This window comes from Alosa alosa, chromosome 4, assembly GCF_017589495.1.
Source record: "Alosa alosa isolate M-15738 ecotype Scorff River chromosome 4, AALO_Geno_1.1, whole genome shotgun sequence".
Taxonomy (NCBI): Eukaryota; Metazoa; Chordata; class Actinopteri; order Clupeiformes; family Clupeidae; genus Alosa; species Alosa alosa.
The window spans coordinates 32,047,501-32,062,860 of record NC_063192.1 but is presented as its reverse complement, the minus strand read 5'-3'; the positions used below and the strand labels follow the sequence as shown (position 1 = coordinate 32,062,860).

Below are 15,360 nucleotides of genomic sequence, written 5' to 3'. Positions count from 1 at the left end.
GTTGCAGACTGTGCCTGAGCTGGTGTGTTGAGCCTCCTCCAAAGGCAGGAGCTGTGCTAGCGGTGTGCCTTTATGAGCTGCCTTGGCTTCTGTCTGATATTACTCTTCCTCCTGAAAACATTATGAGGTTTGCCTCTTGATCCATCCATGTCAAGCCCAAAGGCTTGCTCAGCCTGCTACAAAAGACTCCATAATCGCCTAACACTTGAGTACAACATGGAAGTGAATGATAATAATGATGGAAAGGGCAAAAGCTATATCTTTTAGGTCATGATAGTGTGTGTGTGTGTGTGTGTGTGTGTGTGTGTGTGTGTGTGTGTGTGTATGGGGATGGGGTGGGGGTTTAGGGGAGAGGCAGAGAGTGAGAGGAGAGATGGAGATTGTGTGTGTGTGTGTGTGTGTGCATGTGTGTGCGTGTGTGAAGGCCACAGCTAGAAATCTGTCTTCAGCGGCTTTCATTGTTAGAGAGTTAGAGCAGAGCTCGGGGGTAGAGCAGGACAGGCTGATAATATCATGGTCAGCTTTACAACATTACCTTCTGCTCAGATAAATGACTGCCCCCCTCACTCCTCTCCACAAAAAAATAGAAGGGAAAGTACCATAGTGATGGAAGCAGGGGGGGGGGGGGGAGACCAATCTCATTCGGAATCTTCTTGACAGCAGCTGCCGATTTTTGTGGCGAAAATGAGGACTATCGGGAGGATTTGATAGGATCCAATTAAAAGCCGTCGCAGATAAAATGATGATGAATTACAGCGGTGCAGCAGGATGACAGTCCCCAGCTCCTCTCTCTCTCTCTCTCTCTCTCTCTCTCTCTCTCTCTCTCTCTCTCTCTCCCCTGCTCCTCCTCAACCAGAGAAGAGGAGAGAACAGACCAGTCTAGAAATAGTTGGAGTTTTGTTGCAGAGGAGAGGTGTGGCAAGGAAAGGGCATTGGATGAGAGAGGAACAGCTGAGGGGTGGGAACTGGGAAGAGGTGGAGAGGGGGCAGAAGGAGCGCTGAGCTGGGGTGGGGTCTGTGCTCGTGGCCTGGGGCGTCCCGTCGTAATGGAATCACGCCTTCCTGCTCCTCAGAGCCCGAGTGGAGGAGGCCAGAGACTGGCTGTTGACCAACTGCTCCAGAAAGTGCCTGAGCCGTTTAACCTATTTTGCCTCCCAGTTCTCTGTTCCACTTACTCATCCTCCATGCATTTGGGTTTGGCAACTCTCTCACCAAAGCTTTTGGGTGTGCATATTTTACAGGGGAGTGCAACTCTGATTGAATTCAGACTGCTTTTGAATGCTCTGGAGTCAGGATTCGCTGGCCATAGTCTACTAATTATGCAGTTATGTCAGCTAGCAATTTTCCAACATTCCCAACATTGTAGAAGGCCCTTTTCTAAATAAATATGATCAATTGATATGACCCATATTCATATGCAAAGCCTACACTCATTATGCTGAGAAATATAACTTTAATAGATGTTGCCACATCTGCACTTAAAACTAGTAATAAATCTTCACTTGTATCATGAAGGGAGGAGCAGCGTATGTGCAATTATATAGACCAGACCTCTTGCTGATGTGTTGTATTTAAGCAGGCATGCAGGTTTCCTTTCAGAAATGACAAATTATCTTGAGGTGACCTGCAGGAAAAGGCCCAGGCGTTTTTTCCACTGTGAAGCAGCACAGCAGCTGTTGAGGACTGTTTTGTGAGCATCGGCATTTTTGCGCGCGTTGGACCCGGGACTCCTCCTGGGATCCTCATCTGGCTCTGCTCCCCAGCCCCCTCTGATCTATAGGGGGGCCAGCGTCAGGCGACGGGGGGTGGTGGGGTGGTGGGAGGGGGAGGTAGGGGCGCCTTAAGCTTTGTGCCATTCATTTTCCCGTTTGTAATTAAAAAAGTGAATTGGGACGCAGCTGTACCTTGTCAGAGATTATAAATCTGCAAGCTATATGTACTGCACGCCCTCCTTGTGGATTTATAATCAGCGGTTTGTTTGTTTACTCTTTGTAGGTCGTAATAGAGCACTAAGGATTTCAGAAGAGCAGTTTTTTGGGATGTCTTGTTTTTTTTGTCTGTTTCATTTCTGTTAATGGCCCCGTGCATCTCCCTGGCCAGCTGCCCGCTGTTCCCCTGGCGGAGGGTTAGCGGAGGGCTGTTTGGTAAATACTGCGACACACAGGGTTGCTCACCTCCCATCGATGGCCCCCGCTGCCAATTAAAAGCTCAAAGTTGCCCCTCGGAATGCCAATCAATCCCGCGGACCCACTCTATAAGAAACAAGTAAGCGGGGTGACCTTTCGATTGGGCTGTGTGGGCTCAGCCCCCGAGAGACCCCTTACTACGCGGTGCAAGGCCGCCTCCTAACGATCAGCTCTTCGCTGCCGATATATGTATTTCTTTCTTTTCAATTAGGTTGTGTGCATGTTTCCCTTCCCCTTGCGTTTGAGGTCTCGCATGGCTCCAGGGCTCTCTCTGCTGTGTGGCGATCATACGTGTGCTTAATTACCCTTAACAGTGGACGGCGCTGGCCCTGAGAAACTAATGAGCTGCACTGCTCTATCCCTCACAAACTCTGGATACAGAGCATCCTAAAAACCTTCAGTGCGGATGCAGCTATTTTTCAAAAGCATGTGTGGGTATCATCACCAGAGTTATTTTAGACCACTGGGCCAGGGATGTACCGCATTCTGCAAATGAGCAAAACTGGAAGGTGAGTGGCTTGCATGAATGCATTGAGTTCTGCTAGAAGTTGCCAGCAATGTTTACGTCCCTTGAGCTCAGTGCGTAGCGTGGCATGTCCACCGCCAGTAGACAGGCTCTGTGTTTTGGCCTGTCCAGAAGCCGGGGGGCTACGGCCCGGTTCCCCAGCAGACGCATCCCTGCCTGGAGGCTGCGAGGTGTGTGCTATCATAGGCCCGTAAATGCAGACATGAATTAAACATGGCCGTGTTTGCTTAGCACACTGGGGGCGAACAGGGCACCCCGTTGTTCCGACCAAACGCCTTGTGCTGGTGGGTGGACTAATGGAGCCCTTTAAACTTTAATGGAGCTCCCTCAGGTTGAGGAGCTGTGGGCTGAGCAGGGGAAATCTGCGTCTCCAGTTGTGGATGGCAGAGGCACATGGAGAATAGAGCGTTTGTTGGTGTGTGAAGGGCATTGAGGGAAACGTAGTTAACCACAGGATGATGGCATTCCTCTGGGTTCAACTGGACAAGCAAGATGATAATAGAGAGGCATCATACAGTCAGTCTGCTGACCATACATGCCCTTAGAGATGTCATTAATATGTATGCAAGGCCACACGCTCAGACACACACACACCACACTCTTTCTTACACACACACACCCACACGCACATGCACGCTCATAACATTAGCCCACAAGAATGTGACATTCTGCTGAAATAGAATGACTGTGGTGAAGGCATAAAATGAAGGCCTAAGGCCACAGCACCCAGTCTCTTTCTCTCAGCCATATAAGAAATGCAGGGATGGGGCACATTTGCTCGTCCCAGTTTAATGAATTGAAAAGTCCTTTATTTCTCAACTGCATAAGGAATTGTATAGCTAGCATCCTAAGGCTCTTGGTGAGGATCTCTGTAAGCAGATAGAGGTTGAGCATTTATAAACCTGGTTGTCTGCAGCACCTAAAGGACCATCCATGTGGGTGGTAGTTCAGCCAGCTTGTGTAAGATCAGGTCTGAAATCCCAATCTTAGCTTCTCAGGACCCAGTGTGTGTTGGAGGAGACTGGGGCTCCAAATGAAACATGGCAGCCAACAAATTGGAAATGCCAATTTTACTTACAGTGCTGCATCACTCTTTGTGCCGAAGTTTTCATCACTTACTTCAATAGTAAACTAATGGCTAACCTTGAGTAATGTCCAGTTGAGGCGTCCATGCAGTCTCTAACTGGGCCTCTGTAATTTAGTATCTTTCCACTCAGGTCACTTCACCTCAGGTGGCTTTCAACACCATGTCCTATTCTCTACACCTGACTATCATATGCATTTGTCATGTATACAGACCTTACTGTCCTGTATCTGACCCTAGGCAGATGGGTCAGGCCCTTCAGTCGTGGATCTGCTTGAGGTTTCTTCCTATATGTATCTCCAATTCTAGGGAGTTTTTCCTCCCCCTGTTACCCCGGTTACCCATGGGCCTTCTTTTCTTTGCTTTTCTGTTTTTTTCTCTGATTGTCTAACACTCTATAAAGCGCCATGAGACATGTGTAATGTTTTGGCGCTCTATAAGTACAATTAAATTAAATATCACGACTGTGATGGTATATCATTTTTGCTCTTCCTGTGGGATAGATCTGATCTGCCAGCATCTCTAATGCCCTCGCATCTGGCACACTGCTCTAACACAGCTAGCGTTGTGAGAATGTGGTTGAGAAAGACCACCATAATCAATGGCCACTGAAAAAAAAAAGAATAAATAAATAAATATAAATAGTCCACGTTGATCTATCTTCCATGCTTTCTGTCATTCAGTTCATTTCATTCAGTTTCTCCTCTCCTCTCCTCTCCTCTCCTCAGAATATTGATGCTCTTCACATAGCAAGGGGATAATCCTGACGAGACTGGTTGCAGGCTCATGTACAGAAAAATGAGGAGAATTCTATACTTTCATAAGATCTGGCATGTACTCCATGCATACCAACTAGCCAGCTACATATTGCATTCATTCCTGACAGTTGAATTTGAGATGGTGTTCTTGTTTTATCCGTCACAGTTGATCCGTGTAGCTATCCAGATAAAAACAAACATGTGCAAAAACAAACATGTGCACCTTACAGTTTCATATGAGTAGGGATATCAGTGCACCTTACAGTTTCATATGAGTAGGGATATCAGTGATAATTTATGTGCAGTTGGTCTTGGCTTTCCTCTTTTCAAATGAATTCTGTCTGCAAAATTAGTTGGACACAATGATTCAAAGATGTGTTTTTTTGTGTGTCTAGTTTGTTTACGTTTATTTGTGTGTGTTATTGTCTGGACTAGTGGAACCTCTGAGACTGTTCAAATCGCCTTCTGTGTCTTTCTCTCTTTCATTTCCATTAGTATGACTACGAAGGAAATGACATCAGCGACTTACCTGTCGACCTCTCTGTGGTATGGAATGGCAACTTTGTTATCGACAACCCTTACAACATACAAGGTATGCAAACTTCCCTTAACACATGCCTTTTCTCACTCACTGACTCACTCTCTCACTCTCTCTCTCTCTCTCTCTCTCTCTCTCTCTCTCTCTCTCTCTCTCTCTCTCTCTCTCTCTCTCACTCCTCTCTCTCTCTCTCTCTCTCTCACTTTCTCCTCTCCTCACTCACTCTCTCTCTCTCTCTCTCTCCTCTTTCTCACTTCTCTCTCTCTCTCTCTCTCTCTCTCTCTCCCTCTCTCCATCATCCCATCTCTTTAATTCTCTGCTCCCTCCCCTAGGCTCCTCTTGGGTGCATCTTTGAAATGGAATTAAGGCTCTTTTACGCATCCCTACTTTGCTGGTCAGGCCCCACTGGGTTCGCTGGTGTTTATCTGCACTGCTGTTTGCACTGAGCTCGGATGCCAGGCACAGCAGCGGAAAAGAAAGAAAAAAATGGAACAAGAGGAGCCATACAAGAAGTGATTCACAGCTAATACAAACAGATGAAGGCAGAGGCCAATGTGAGGCACTAAGAGGAGCTAATACCTAATCTAGCTTAACAGTCACTGACTTTGATAGGCCGCTCCTTACTTACCTCCAGGGAGACTCGCACAGAGAGGGTGATGACTAAGTCCTCAGTTCACCCTTTTTGCAGTAAGAGGCAAATATTTTTGTCTCATACCACAATAAGGGACTGAGTGATTGTCATTGGGAGCTGTTCTGGTATTTCATATCATAGTGATTAAATACTTCATCATGTAATCGTGGTGTAATATGCAGGTCATTACAAATAGAAATCTAAGTCTGAAATGCAGTGTCATTGATGCAGTTCATTGGCGAATGAAACCTGAATAGGGCGGAAGTATTAGCTCCGATTAGCTCATCTTTTTGATGCGTTAGCTACAAAACTGTTTTCCCACCCATTCTCTCACTCCACCCATCACTCTCCATCTGCCCTCATAAATAGACCAGTGCTGAGTTATCCATCTCTGCCAGACGCTCTGTGGAATCCCGCCTTTGCCCTGGTGTAAAGTGGAAATGTTAATGTAATTAAATCATTCATTTGGCTCAGCTTAATTAGCGCAGTGCTACTTTTAAGCTTAGCCGTGGCAAATCAGTTTAGTTGCTGGGCGGCGGCGGCGGACAGATACTCTGTCGTCTTTGATGTCCCGCTGCTTGCGGATTGGAGCCATGCCTTTCCACAGCATTCCCATGCAAGCCTGCAAGATCCCCAGGAGGGAATGCTGGCTCCCGGACGCAAACTTGCTACCGCTACATTTTTTTCTGCTGTTCTGGACTTTTCCCCTCTCTATTACGCAACATTTCTGGCCCAGGTACATTTCCAGAACAAACTTGCTTCTTCAGGAATAAACCCCCCAACCCCTGCCCCAAACAAACTCTCTCTCTTTCTCTCTTCTCTCTCTCTCTCTCTCTCTCTCTCTCTCTCAGTCTTAATCAAATGTCAGATATTGCCATCTCTGGGATCCCCTCCGACTTGACTTTAGAATTCCACCTGAGAATCAAAAGCTCTATTTGGCTCTTGCCCTCCTGTACCTTGGCTCGTATTGATCCGTTCTCTTCCTGTTGTGTCTGTCTGTGTCTGTCTGTCTGCCTGTCTGTCTGTCCGTCCCTCAGCTCACCTGTATAAGTGCTACGCGCTGCGCGACAGCTGCGGGATGTGTCTGAAGGCGGACCCGCGGTTCGAGTGCGGCTGGTGCGTGCAGGAGAGGAAGTGCTCGCTGCGGCAGGAGTGCTCTCCGCCTGAGAGCAGCTGGATGCACGCCAACGCCGCCGGCAACAGCCGATGCACCCACCCCAAAATCACCAAGGTAACCTACGCCCACCAGATCCGCAAATCTGCAATGCATTGAGCCAAGCAGTTACACTATCTGCCATCGCTTCTGCTGTACTTGGGAAGATAAGACATTTTACAATATCTGGGATGTATGAATAAGTAGAATGTGACCTGTAGGGAAATCTACCAGGATCACTACTTTAGTGCTTTTTATTGAACTTGTATTTGAAGTATAGAAATCAACCTTTCTAACATTGCATCAATGGCAGCAAGCAGAAGCTAGCAGCGAGCTACACCACTGCACCTCCATCGTGATGCAGTTAGCCTCCACCTTACCTCCATCTCCAGCAGCCAACCCCAGCTTAAGGCCTCAGCAAATCTCCATAAATCCTTTCTTTTTATTATCCCCTTCTTTCAGTGGCTAGAAGCTAATGTGGTCGTCCATGCCTGCTCAGCCAGATCTCCACTGGAGAGGCAGCGTTTGTGTGAACGATAAGCCCCTGATATTGGATAATTGGCAGTGGCACAGCGACTAATCCCTTTGCTCACGCCTGTCTCTGGCACCACTTATCTCTCTATAACAAGGGTTGAAGCTATTGGGTTAAAGAAGAGAAGACATGGAATAGTTTGGGCATTAGCCTCTCTCTCTCCTGCCTTCTCTCCCTCTCTCCTTACCTCACTTGCTCTCTCCCTCTCTCCCTCTCTCTCTCTCTCTCTCTCTCTCTCTTGCTCACTGATTCAGGACCAGCTCCAGCTCTTTAGGCTCAGTCCTAATCCCAGTCATTTGTGGTGCTGTGTGTGAACCTTGCATTAGGTGACTGGTGTCAAGTAGTATATTCCTCGAGGAGAACGCCACCCTGTCGCGATGCACATTTAGCATGGCAACTGTGATTCTGACAGTCGAAGGCATTACCCGTCTCAGCAGATTTGTCACCAGAATTTCAGCCGTCAAAGCATGTGATTTGGTGGGAACACCCACCAGTCATCACACACACTCACACACACCTTCACACTGGCATCCTCCAAGGAATTAACCTGGGTAGGAATTTAAAACCATGTGTGTTTTTTTTCTCCTACAAAGCTTAGCACGAGGTATGTCTAAGCTTGCTGAAACTGATGCCATCCAAGCATTCATACATAGCTTTCTGCCCATCTCTGACACCGAAAAATCTGTGAATTGCCTCCGTAGCCGCGCAACACAACTTGAAGTGCCAGAAGAAAAATTCTCTAGCCGGTAACCCTGAGTGGTCTCCTGGTGTGGTGGCGACGGTTCTTTTGGGCAGGGCTGGAGCTGATTCCTTTCTGCTCCTGTCCTTTCATTCCCAGCCAAAGCCCCTCGCTCTCCCGCGGAGCCATATGGGGCACACTGATGCTCGAGACGAGCCCAAAGCAGCTCTGCCATGGAAAACCTCCACACTGATGCTCTGGACGAGCCCAAAGCAGCTCTGCCATGGAAAACCTCCACACTGATGCTCTAGACGAGCCCAAAGCAGATCTGCCATGGAAAACCTCCACACGGATTCAACACATCTGTATGCCTCGCAGACACAGTCTGGAGGAAACAAAAGAAGGCTGCAGTGTGACTGGCATATGAAATGTCTGGCAGTGTTGTTATTTGCATTCAAAAGAACACCTCCAGTCAACATAATCATGTCCTTTGGCACATTCAGTTAATACTTCATGATAGATGTATGCAGAAAAAAAAATACTCATTCTCTATTCTGTCTTCCAGATTAAAAAGCTTTGCATAAAAGGAGATTTCTTACAGGTGCTTGTATTGAACATGTCCAGCAGATATTCGTCGTGGCACAGGAACAGGGCATGTGGGGCTCAGATAAGTCTAGAGGCACGAGTGAGAGAAGAAGGTGGAGACGAGGAGAGCAGACACAAGATGTGTGGGGCTGCACGTTAGAGCCTGGATTAGCCATTTCATTTGAGCTGAGCATTTAGCAAGAATTCAGGGATATTCCCTTTTGTTTTTCCTCTTTCTGTCTGTCTCTCTCTGTCTCCCCATCTCTCTCTCTCTCTCTCTCTCTCTCTCTCTCTCTCTCTCTCTCTCTCTCTCTCTCTCTCTCTGTTTCTCTCTCATAGAGTGAGTTGTGGTAGTAATTGAATTCACTTTGCCGTGTCTCATTGTCTTGTGTTTGGGAGTCTGCTTCTGAATACCCCATCTGACGTCGCAGCCCTTTAAGTCTGCTCCCCCTGAGATTCTCCACAGAGACAATGAGCCGTTCCCGCCGCCCCCCCCATCCACACCCACTTCCTCCCGCATCCACCTGCAACAAAAGCCTGACGAATTACAACATGGCCTCCTCCTCCTCCTCCACCTCCTCCTCCTGGTGCTCAGCAGCCACAGGAGGACAGAAGAAAAGGGGAAATGAGAGAGAGGAGACGGACATGTGTGAAAGGGGAGGAGGGGTGTGTTGTGTATGTGTGTGTGTGTGTGTGGGTGAAAGGGGAGGAGGGGTGTGTGTGTGTTGTGTATATGTGTGTGTGTGTGGGTGGGTGTGTGGGTGGAAGGTGTGTGTGTGTGTGTGCGTGTGTGTGATGTGTGTGTGTGTGATGTCCGTGTGCGTGCACAGGGGTTCGTCCTTTTTAGCCGTCTGACTCCCACAATGCACTTCTCTGTTTGCATGGTGGCAGTTTTCGCCGCCTTCTGAGCATACATTGCCTCAGATTAATATTATATCAGCGAGCGAGTGAGAGAGCGAGAGAGAGAGAGAAGAGAAGAGAGGGGGATGGGGGAGGCTCTGATTGCTCGGCTCCTTGTTTTCTTTTTCTGTACCTCACCACCCCCACCCGTCAGCGGAACATGGCCTTGATGAGTTTTGACACTGAAGCATGTAAAATATACATGTGCTGCTCCTCAGCCTTCTGCTGCCCTTCTAGACGAGGAGAGCTGCACCACGCCCGCCACGCTGCTCAGAAGAATGGCAGACTGATGGAAACAAAAATAGGAGAGTATTTTCCTCTGTAGTAACAGGAAGTTGTGTGGATGCCGCAGACTGATCCTGTTAGATACACCATTAGATGGAATGTGATGTGAAATGCCAGACATTGTAGTGGTGCCACCTTTCCTCATTCATAAACATAGCTCTGTGTATTGGCCTACATTTCAATCTGTTTATACTCTACTGTATTGGTGCTGTATTGCGTTGTTTTGGAATAGGGGTGCTCTATAGGCAAAGCCCTTAAGATTGCTCTATAGGCAAAGCACTTAAGATTGCTCTATAGGCAAAGCACTTAAGATTGCTCTATAGGCAAAGCCCTTAAGATTGCTCTATAGGCAAAGCACTTAAGATTGCTTTACAAAATATACCAGTAGTTTTTGTTTTCATTTTGGGCATGAAATAGTATAGATGGAAAGTTTCAGACCTCCTTTGTTCTGATGGCATACAATTTCCTCTCCATGTCATTGGCAAATTCCAGTAGAATATTAGATAATAATAATAATAATAATAATAATAATAATAGTCCAAAGTGACTTTTTGAACGAGCTTACACAGTGATTCAAATCACATGGCGTAAAGCTTTGACCACAGAGTTAGAGCACATTGTATCTGTCCAGACGGAATAAGTAGACTACGCTTTCAGTAGTCCAGGCTTCAGATCCCTGCACGTGTGCGTGAGAGTTGGTGCAGTGTGCAGTGTCATTCCCGCCCCTCTGTTCTCTTTCCCTCCTGTCACTCTCTGTGAAACCTCTCGCTCTCGCTCTCCCTCACTCTCACTCTCAGATCGCACACTACATCCTGGCAGCTGCTTAATCACGATCTTCATGAAAAAAAAAGGGTCTGAAGCCTCAGAAGCCGTGCTAGGCGCGAGCTGTGGGTGAAATTGCGTGCAATAACAAGTTGCAGGATGAAATTCCATTCAGTAGGAAGTCCCAGGCATGGTCCGGCAGGCTGATATGAGCAAGGAAATATATCTAACCCCCTTTGCAGCTTATCAGCTTACCCCCCTTATCAGCCTGCACAGGTCATGTGATGGCCGCTCCTGGCTGTTGACGGCCAAAGTGAGGGTCCTGAGAGGCCCCTTTTCCTGGTGGAAATAACACATGGGGCGCTCACCACACCACACCTCCGCTCATGGCTGCTGTTGATGTGTTGAGTCTGGTAGCCTTTGTGCTGGTGTGTGGCTTCCTGCCGAGCGCTGGGCGTGGGTGGTGGGTGTCGGGGCTGCGTCGGGCGAGTGGGTGGAGAAGCGGGCACCCCCCTCCCAGGCCCAGGCGCCTCCAGCCGAGATGAAAGGCGGTGCAGGTAATGAGAGACAGACGGGCGGTGCTGGCCCTGACGAGTGGCGGCGTTGCGCGGCGTCTCGCCTAGCTTCATGCAGACAGGAAGCTCTTGCGTGGGCCACACGCTGGGCACAGGTGGCGGGTGGTGGGGAGGAGTGGGGGCGGACGTTGGGTTGTTTTTTGCAACCCCCACCTTCTCTGTGATTGCTCTTGCAGACACAGGCGAAAGCACTGCATGTTAAATGGGAAAGCAATACTGAACAATGGAAAGACATTAAAAATGCAAAAGTAAGCTCACTAGCAGGGCTGAATGTATTTGATTATAATGTAGATTTGGCTAAGTGATTTAACAGTGTATTTCCTTTGAAATCTGAATGTTTAAAGTAACAGATGGCCTCTTAACAGGTACCTCTTTATTTTGACCATGGAATACAGACATTCTGCAGTATAGCTCACAACACCTAAAAGGCCAATAAAATGTAATAGTATTGTTACAGGGGGGAGCTGGCTGTACAATATAACCCCCCTAACATCTGTACCTTTTAACATCTGTAGATTTTCTCTTTGGTTGAGCTTGTGTCATGTAAAATAACTGCACTCAAGAAATGTGTCATGTAAAATAACTGCGCTCAAACTACAGTAAATAGAAAATATATCTAAAAAATAAATAAAAACAGGGTTTTGTGCATGAAAGTAAGCAGCATGAGTGTCTCATTTGGCCGTGGTGTGGTGATCTGAGGCTCTGTAGTCTAATGTAAGCCATGTGGTTGCTCTGGGTGCTCTGTAGTCTAATGTAAGCCATGTGGCCCCTCTGGGTGCTCTGGGTGCTCTGTAGTCTAATGTAAGCCATGTGGCCCCTCTGGGTGCTCTGTAGTCTAATGTAAGCCATGTGGCCCCTCTGGGTGCTCTGGGTGACTCCCTGCAGTCCCAGATGCCAGACCGACTGTAAGTGAGAGCAGCCGCCATGTCATTCTGTGGTGTGGGCGTGCAGCTTGGCTGCCCAGAGCTCCTCTAAAAGCATGTCATTGTGGATGCCATTCAGGCCTGGCGAGCCGAGCAGGCGGGCAGTGTGACCAGGCCGGTGGGGATGGACGGGCTGCTGGTGGTGGAGGAGTGGTGGGTCTGGGCGGAGACAGCCAGGTGGAGATTACCCATAATTACCTCATGATGTTTGTTTGGAGGGGCTGGACTCCCACCGCGTCCGTGGCACATCCGTCAGCGCGTTTGTTTTGTCACGCCACACCTGTCCTCGTTAAGGTGGAATAATCCCGCTAAATAAATCACGTTACGGCGCCGACACTTCACCAGGCGGTCGGCCGCGAGACTCCAGCGTACTGTAATAAGTTTCAATTAGAAACGGAGGGGGAGAGAGAACGGGGAGGGGAGTGAGGCTTTGGAACAGGACATACTTTGTGCTCCTCCCTACGTGCCGTTGAGGGGACCATTTTTCTTCGTTATGCCAACGGGAGGCGGCATATTACGGTGGGAGTTGGCTAAGGTTGAAGGGGCACGATGCCCTGCTGCCAGCGCGGGGGGGTTTTCATCACCATCGTGCCGACTGCTCGCCAAGCGGGAGTCCCTCACATGGAGGCCAGCAGAACAGCCCAAGGAGACTAACGAGGATGTGAACGCAGGATTAATCACAAACGGGCCTTCACTGGGCTGATAAGAGGCCAGTGATGGGGGCCCTAGCAAATTGCTTTTGCACTGAAGTGTATGTTCTCGTGACAGGAAAGTACAAAAGTAGCTGTAGCGTGTTGTGATTTGCGTGGAGGCAGGTGATTTGTCAGGCCGTGGGCGTACCCTACTTTAACGGCTGCTCCTCGTTTCTGCAGGTGTTTCCAGAAACGGGCCCCAAACAGGGTGGCACGCGCCTCACCATCATCGGAGAGAACCTGGGCCTCCAGTTCCACGACATCCGGGCGGGCGTTCGCCTGGGGCCCGTGCCCTGCGTCCCCATCGAGGAGGAGTACGTCAGCGCGGAGAGGTGAGGGTCCACTCGCTTTTGTTTGTCTTTCGCTCCGTCACACTTCATCCCTCGTTCTCTCCCACCTCTGGTCACCTCGTGTGCCCATGTTATGGGGTACAGATCAGAGGTGAAGAGGGAGTGTGGAGCGGCGATCCTCTCCGCACTTCATAGCCGAACTCTGCAGCAGAGCAGCTGGCGTCCAGCTGGTGTCCAGCAGCAGCTGGGGTCAGCGAGGGCGTCCCCACTGACTGCTTTGCATTCCTCTCACTCCGGCTCTGCCTTCAGAACACTGCTTGGACAGATGCACACTCATGCGTCCGTCCCCTCTCCTATCAACAAACACACTCTTAAAACAGCTCTCTCTCTCCTCACACAGAAGAACTTGTTATTGGGGAGATTATGGTTTATGGTACAATCAGAAAATGGTAGACATTGTTTGTCAATGTTGTCCTGTTGCAGGATCGTTTGCATGCTGGGTGACGCCACTGGCTACCCGTCCCAACAGACCACCACCCTAGAGGTGTGTGTGAACGAGTGCCAGCCAGAGTACCGCGCCCTGAAGCCCCGCACCTTCGCCTTCGTGGTAAGCATGCGGCACCAACACAATGAGAGGGGACTGAATATATCACTTTGTGTTGTTGTTAAATCATTAAGTGATATTTAATATTGAAGTTAATGGTTATATTATTATTCTAAATAAAGAATCACTCTTGTGAAGTGATGCTGGATTTACTGTTGAATCACTAGTTTTTATAATTGAACACCTGTGTTTCTGCAATATTGACATTTGTTCACATAATATATAAGTACATTACATTACATTTAGCAGACACTTCTTGACCAAGGTGACTTACATATGTTAGCTATATTACAAGGGATCACACTGTCCCCGGAGCAACTTGGGGTTAAGTGCCTTGCTCAAGGGCACACCGGTGGAAGCCGGGAATTGAACAGACAACTTTCAGGCTACTGCACGCTAGCCCAGCTCCTTAACCACTACACTACCACCGCCCACAAGTAATGTTTGCTAATAAGTGGGGAGTGAAGCATTAAGTCTTCATGGTCATGTATTAGGCTGAACCTCTTGCTGTGGCCAGCAGATTCAAGCCTGTCCTCTGTGCTTGTGTGTGTCCAGTCTCCCTTCTTCACGCGCGTGGTACCGGCCCAGGGCCCCATCTCTGGGGGCACTAGGATCACCATCGAGGGCAGTCACCTCAATGCCGGCAGCTCTGTGTCCATCAGCATAGGCCGCCAGCCCTGCCTCTTCAAGAAGTACGTCTGTCTGTCTGTCTGCCTGTCTGTTCTGTCTGTTTGTCTGTTTGTCTGTCTGTCTGTCTGTTTGTTTGTCTGTCTGTCTGTCTGTCTGCCTGTCTCTGTTCTTTCTGATGTGTACTGTCAGAGCATCCTGTATCTAGGTAATGACTGAAGACTGATGGACACAGGATATGGACAAGGACAGATTGATGCTTGTGTCCAGCAGTCTTCTCACAGCAGTGTCTCTTATGGGGGACAGTGAGAACGTCCCTGTCCTCTGTTTAACTGGCAGAGAGCACCAGTTTGTGCATTGCATTGCAGCCAGCGCAGCGCGAGGGGGTGGGAGGGGGACACCACAGTGCCAAGTGGCTGACCGGAGAAGAGAGAGAAAAGGCAAATTGCTGTGGCAGCCATCAGCTAATGTGTCAGCAACACCTGGCCCGTGCCAACATGTTATCAGGACACACAAAAAATGGCTGGACTGGCGAGACGTGCTCTACTTTTCACTGTCCCCATGCTTAGAAAGCAGCGGAGGGGGGGAAACAAAGGGGGGTTTGTTGGTGTACATCAGTTAGTCCCCATTGCATGTATTGTGAGTGTGTGTACTCCCATTGCTCTGTGCTGTCTAAGGGTGCAATTAAAGGAACATTTGTGTGTGTGTATGTGTGTGAGAGTGTGTGTGTGTGTACTCTTTTTTTTTTGTTAATCCCCATGTTTTTTTCTACCCATCAGTCAATTTTTGCACATTCCCTCCCACCTCTCTGCACGTTGCCAGTTTCTCTATTCACAAACCCACATGCTACACAGAGGCAAAATTGCATCTATTTCTGTCTGACTAAGTCTTCTAAATATAATGTCTCTCAGAGTATAGATGCCAAAATGCAGTCCCCAAACGTGTCTCACCCAACCCCCAGCCCAGTATTATGTGAATTAAGAGCCTTATTTGCATGACGTACATTTCATTTCCAGTTTTGCTTTTTGCG

The 15,360-nt window shown here is 48.5% G+C and overlaps 1 protein-coding gene across 1 annotated transcript in view; it reads left to right on the top strand.

Annotated features, from left to right (window-relative positions):
• The window catches only part of LOC125293744 (plexin-A1-like), a 165,445-nt gene that overhangs the window by 113,391 nt on the left and 36,694 nt on the right, over positions 1–15,360 (top strand). Inside the window, 5 exon segments of the mRNA XM_048241839.1 lie at positions 5,050–5,146; positions 6,761–6,954; positions 12,990–13,141; positions 13,583–13,706; positions 14,259–14,395. Of these exon segments, the coding sequence (XP_048097796.1) occupies positions 5,050–5,146; positions 6,761–6,954; positions 12,990–13,141; positions 13,583–13,706; positions 14,259–14,395 (704 nt within the window).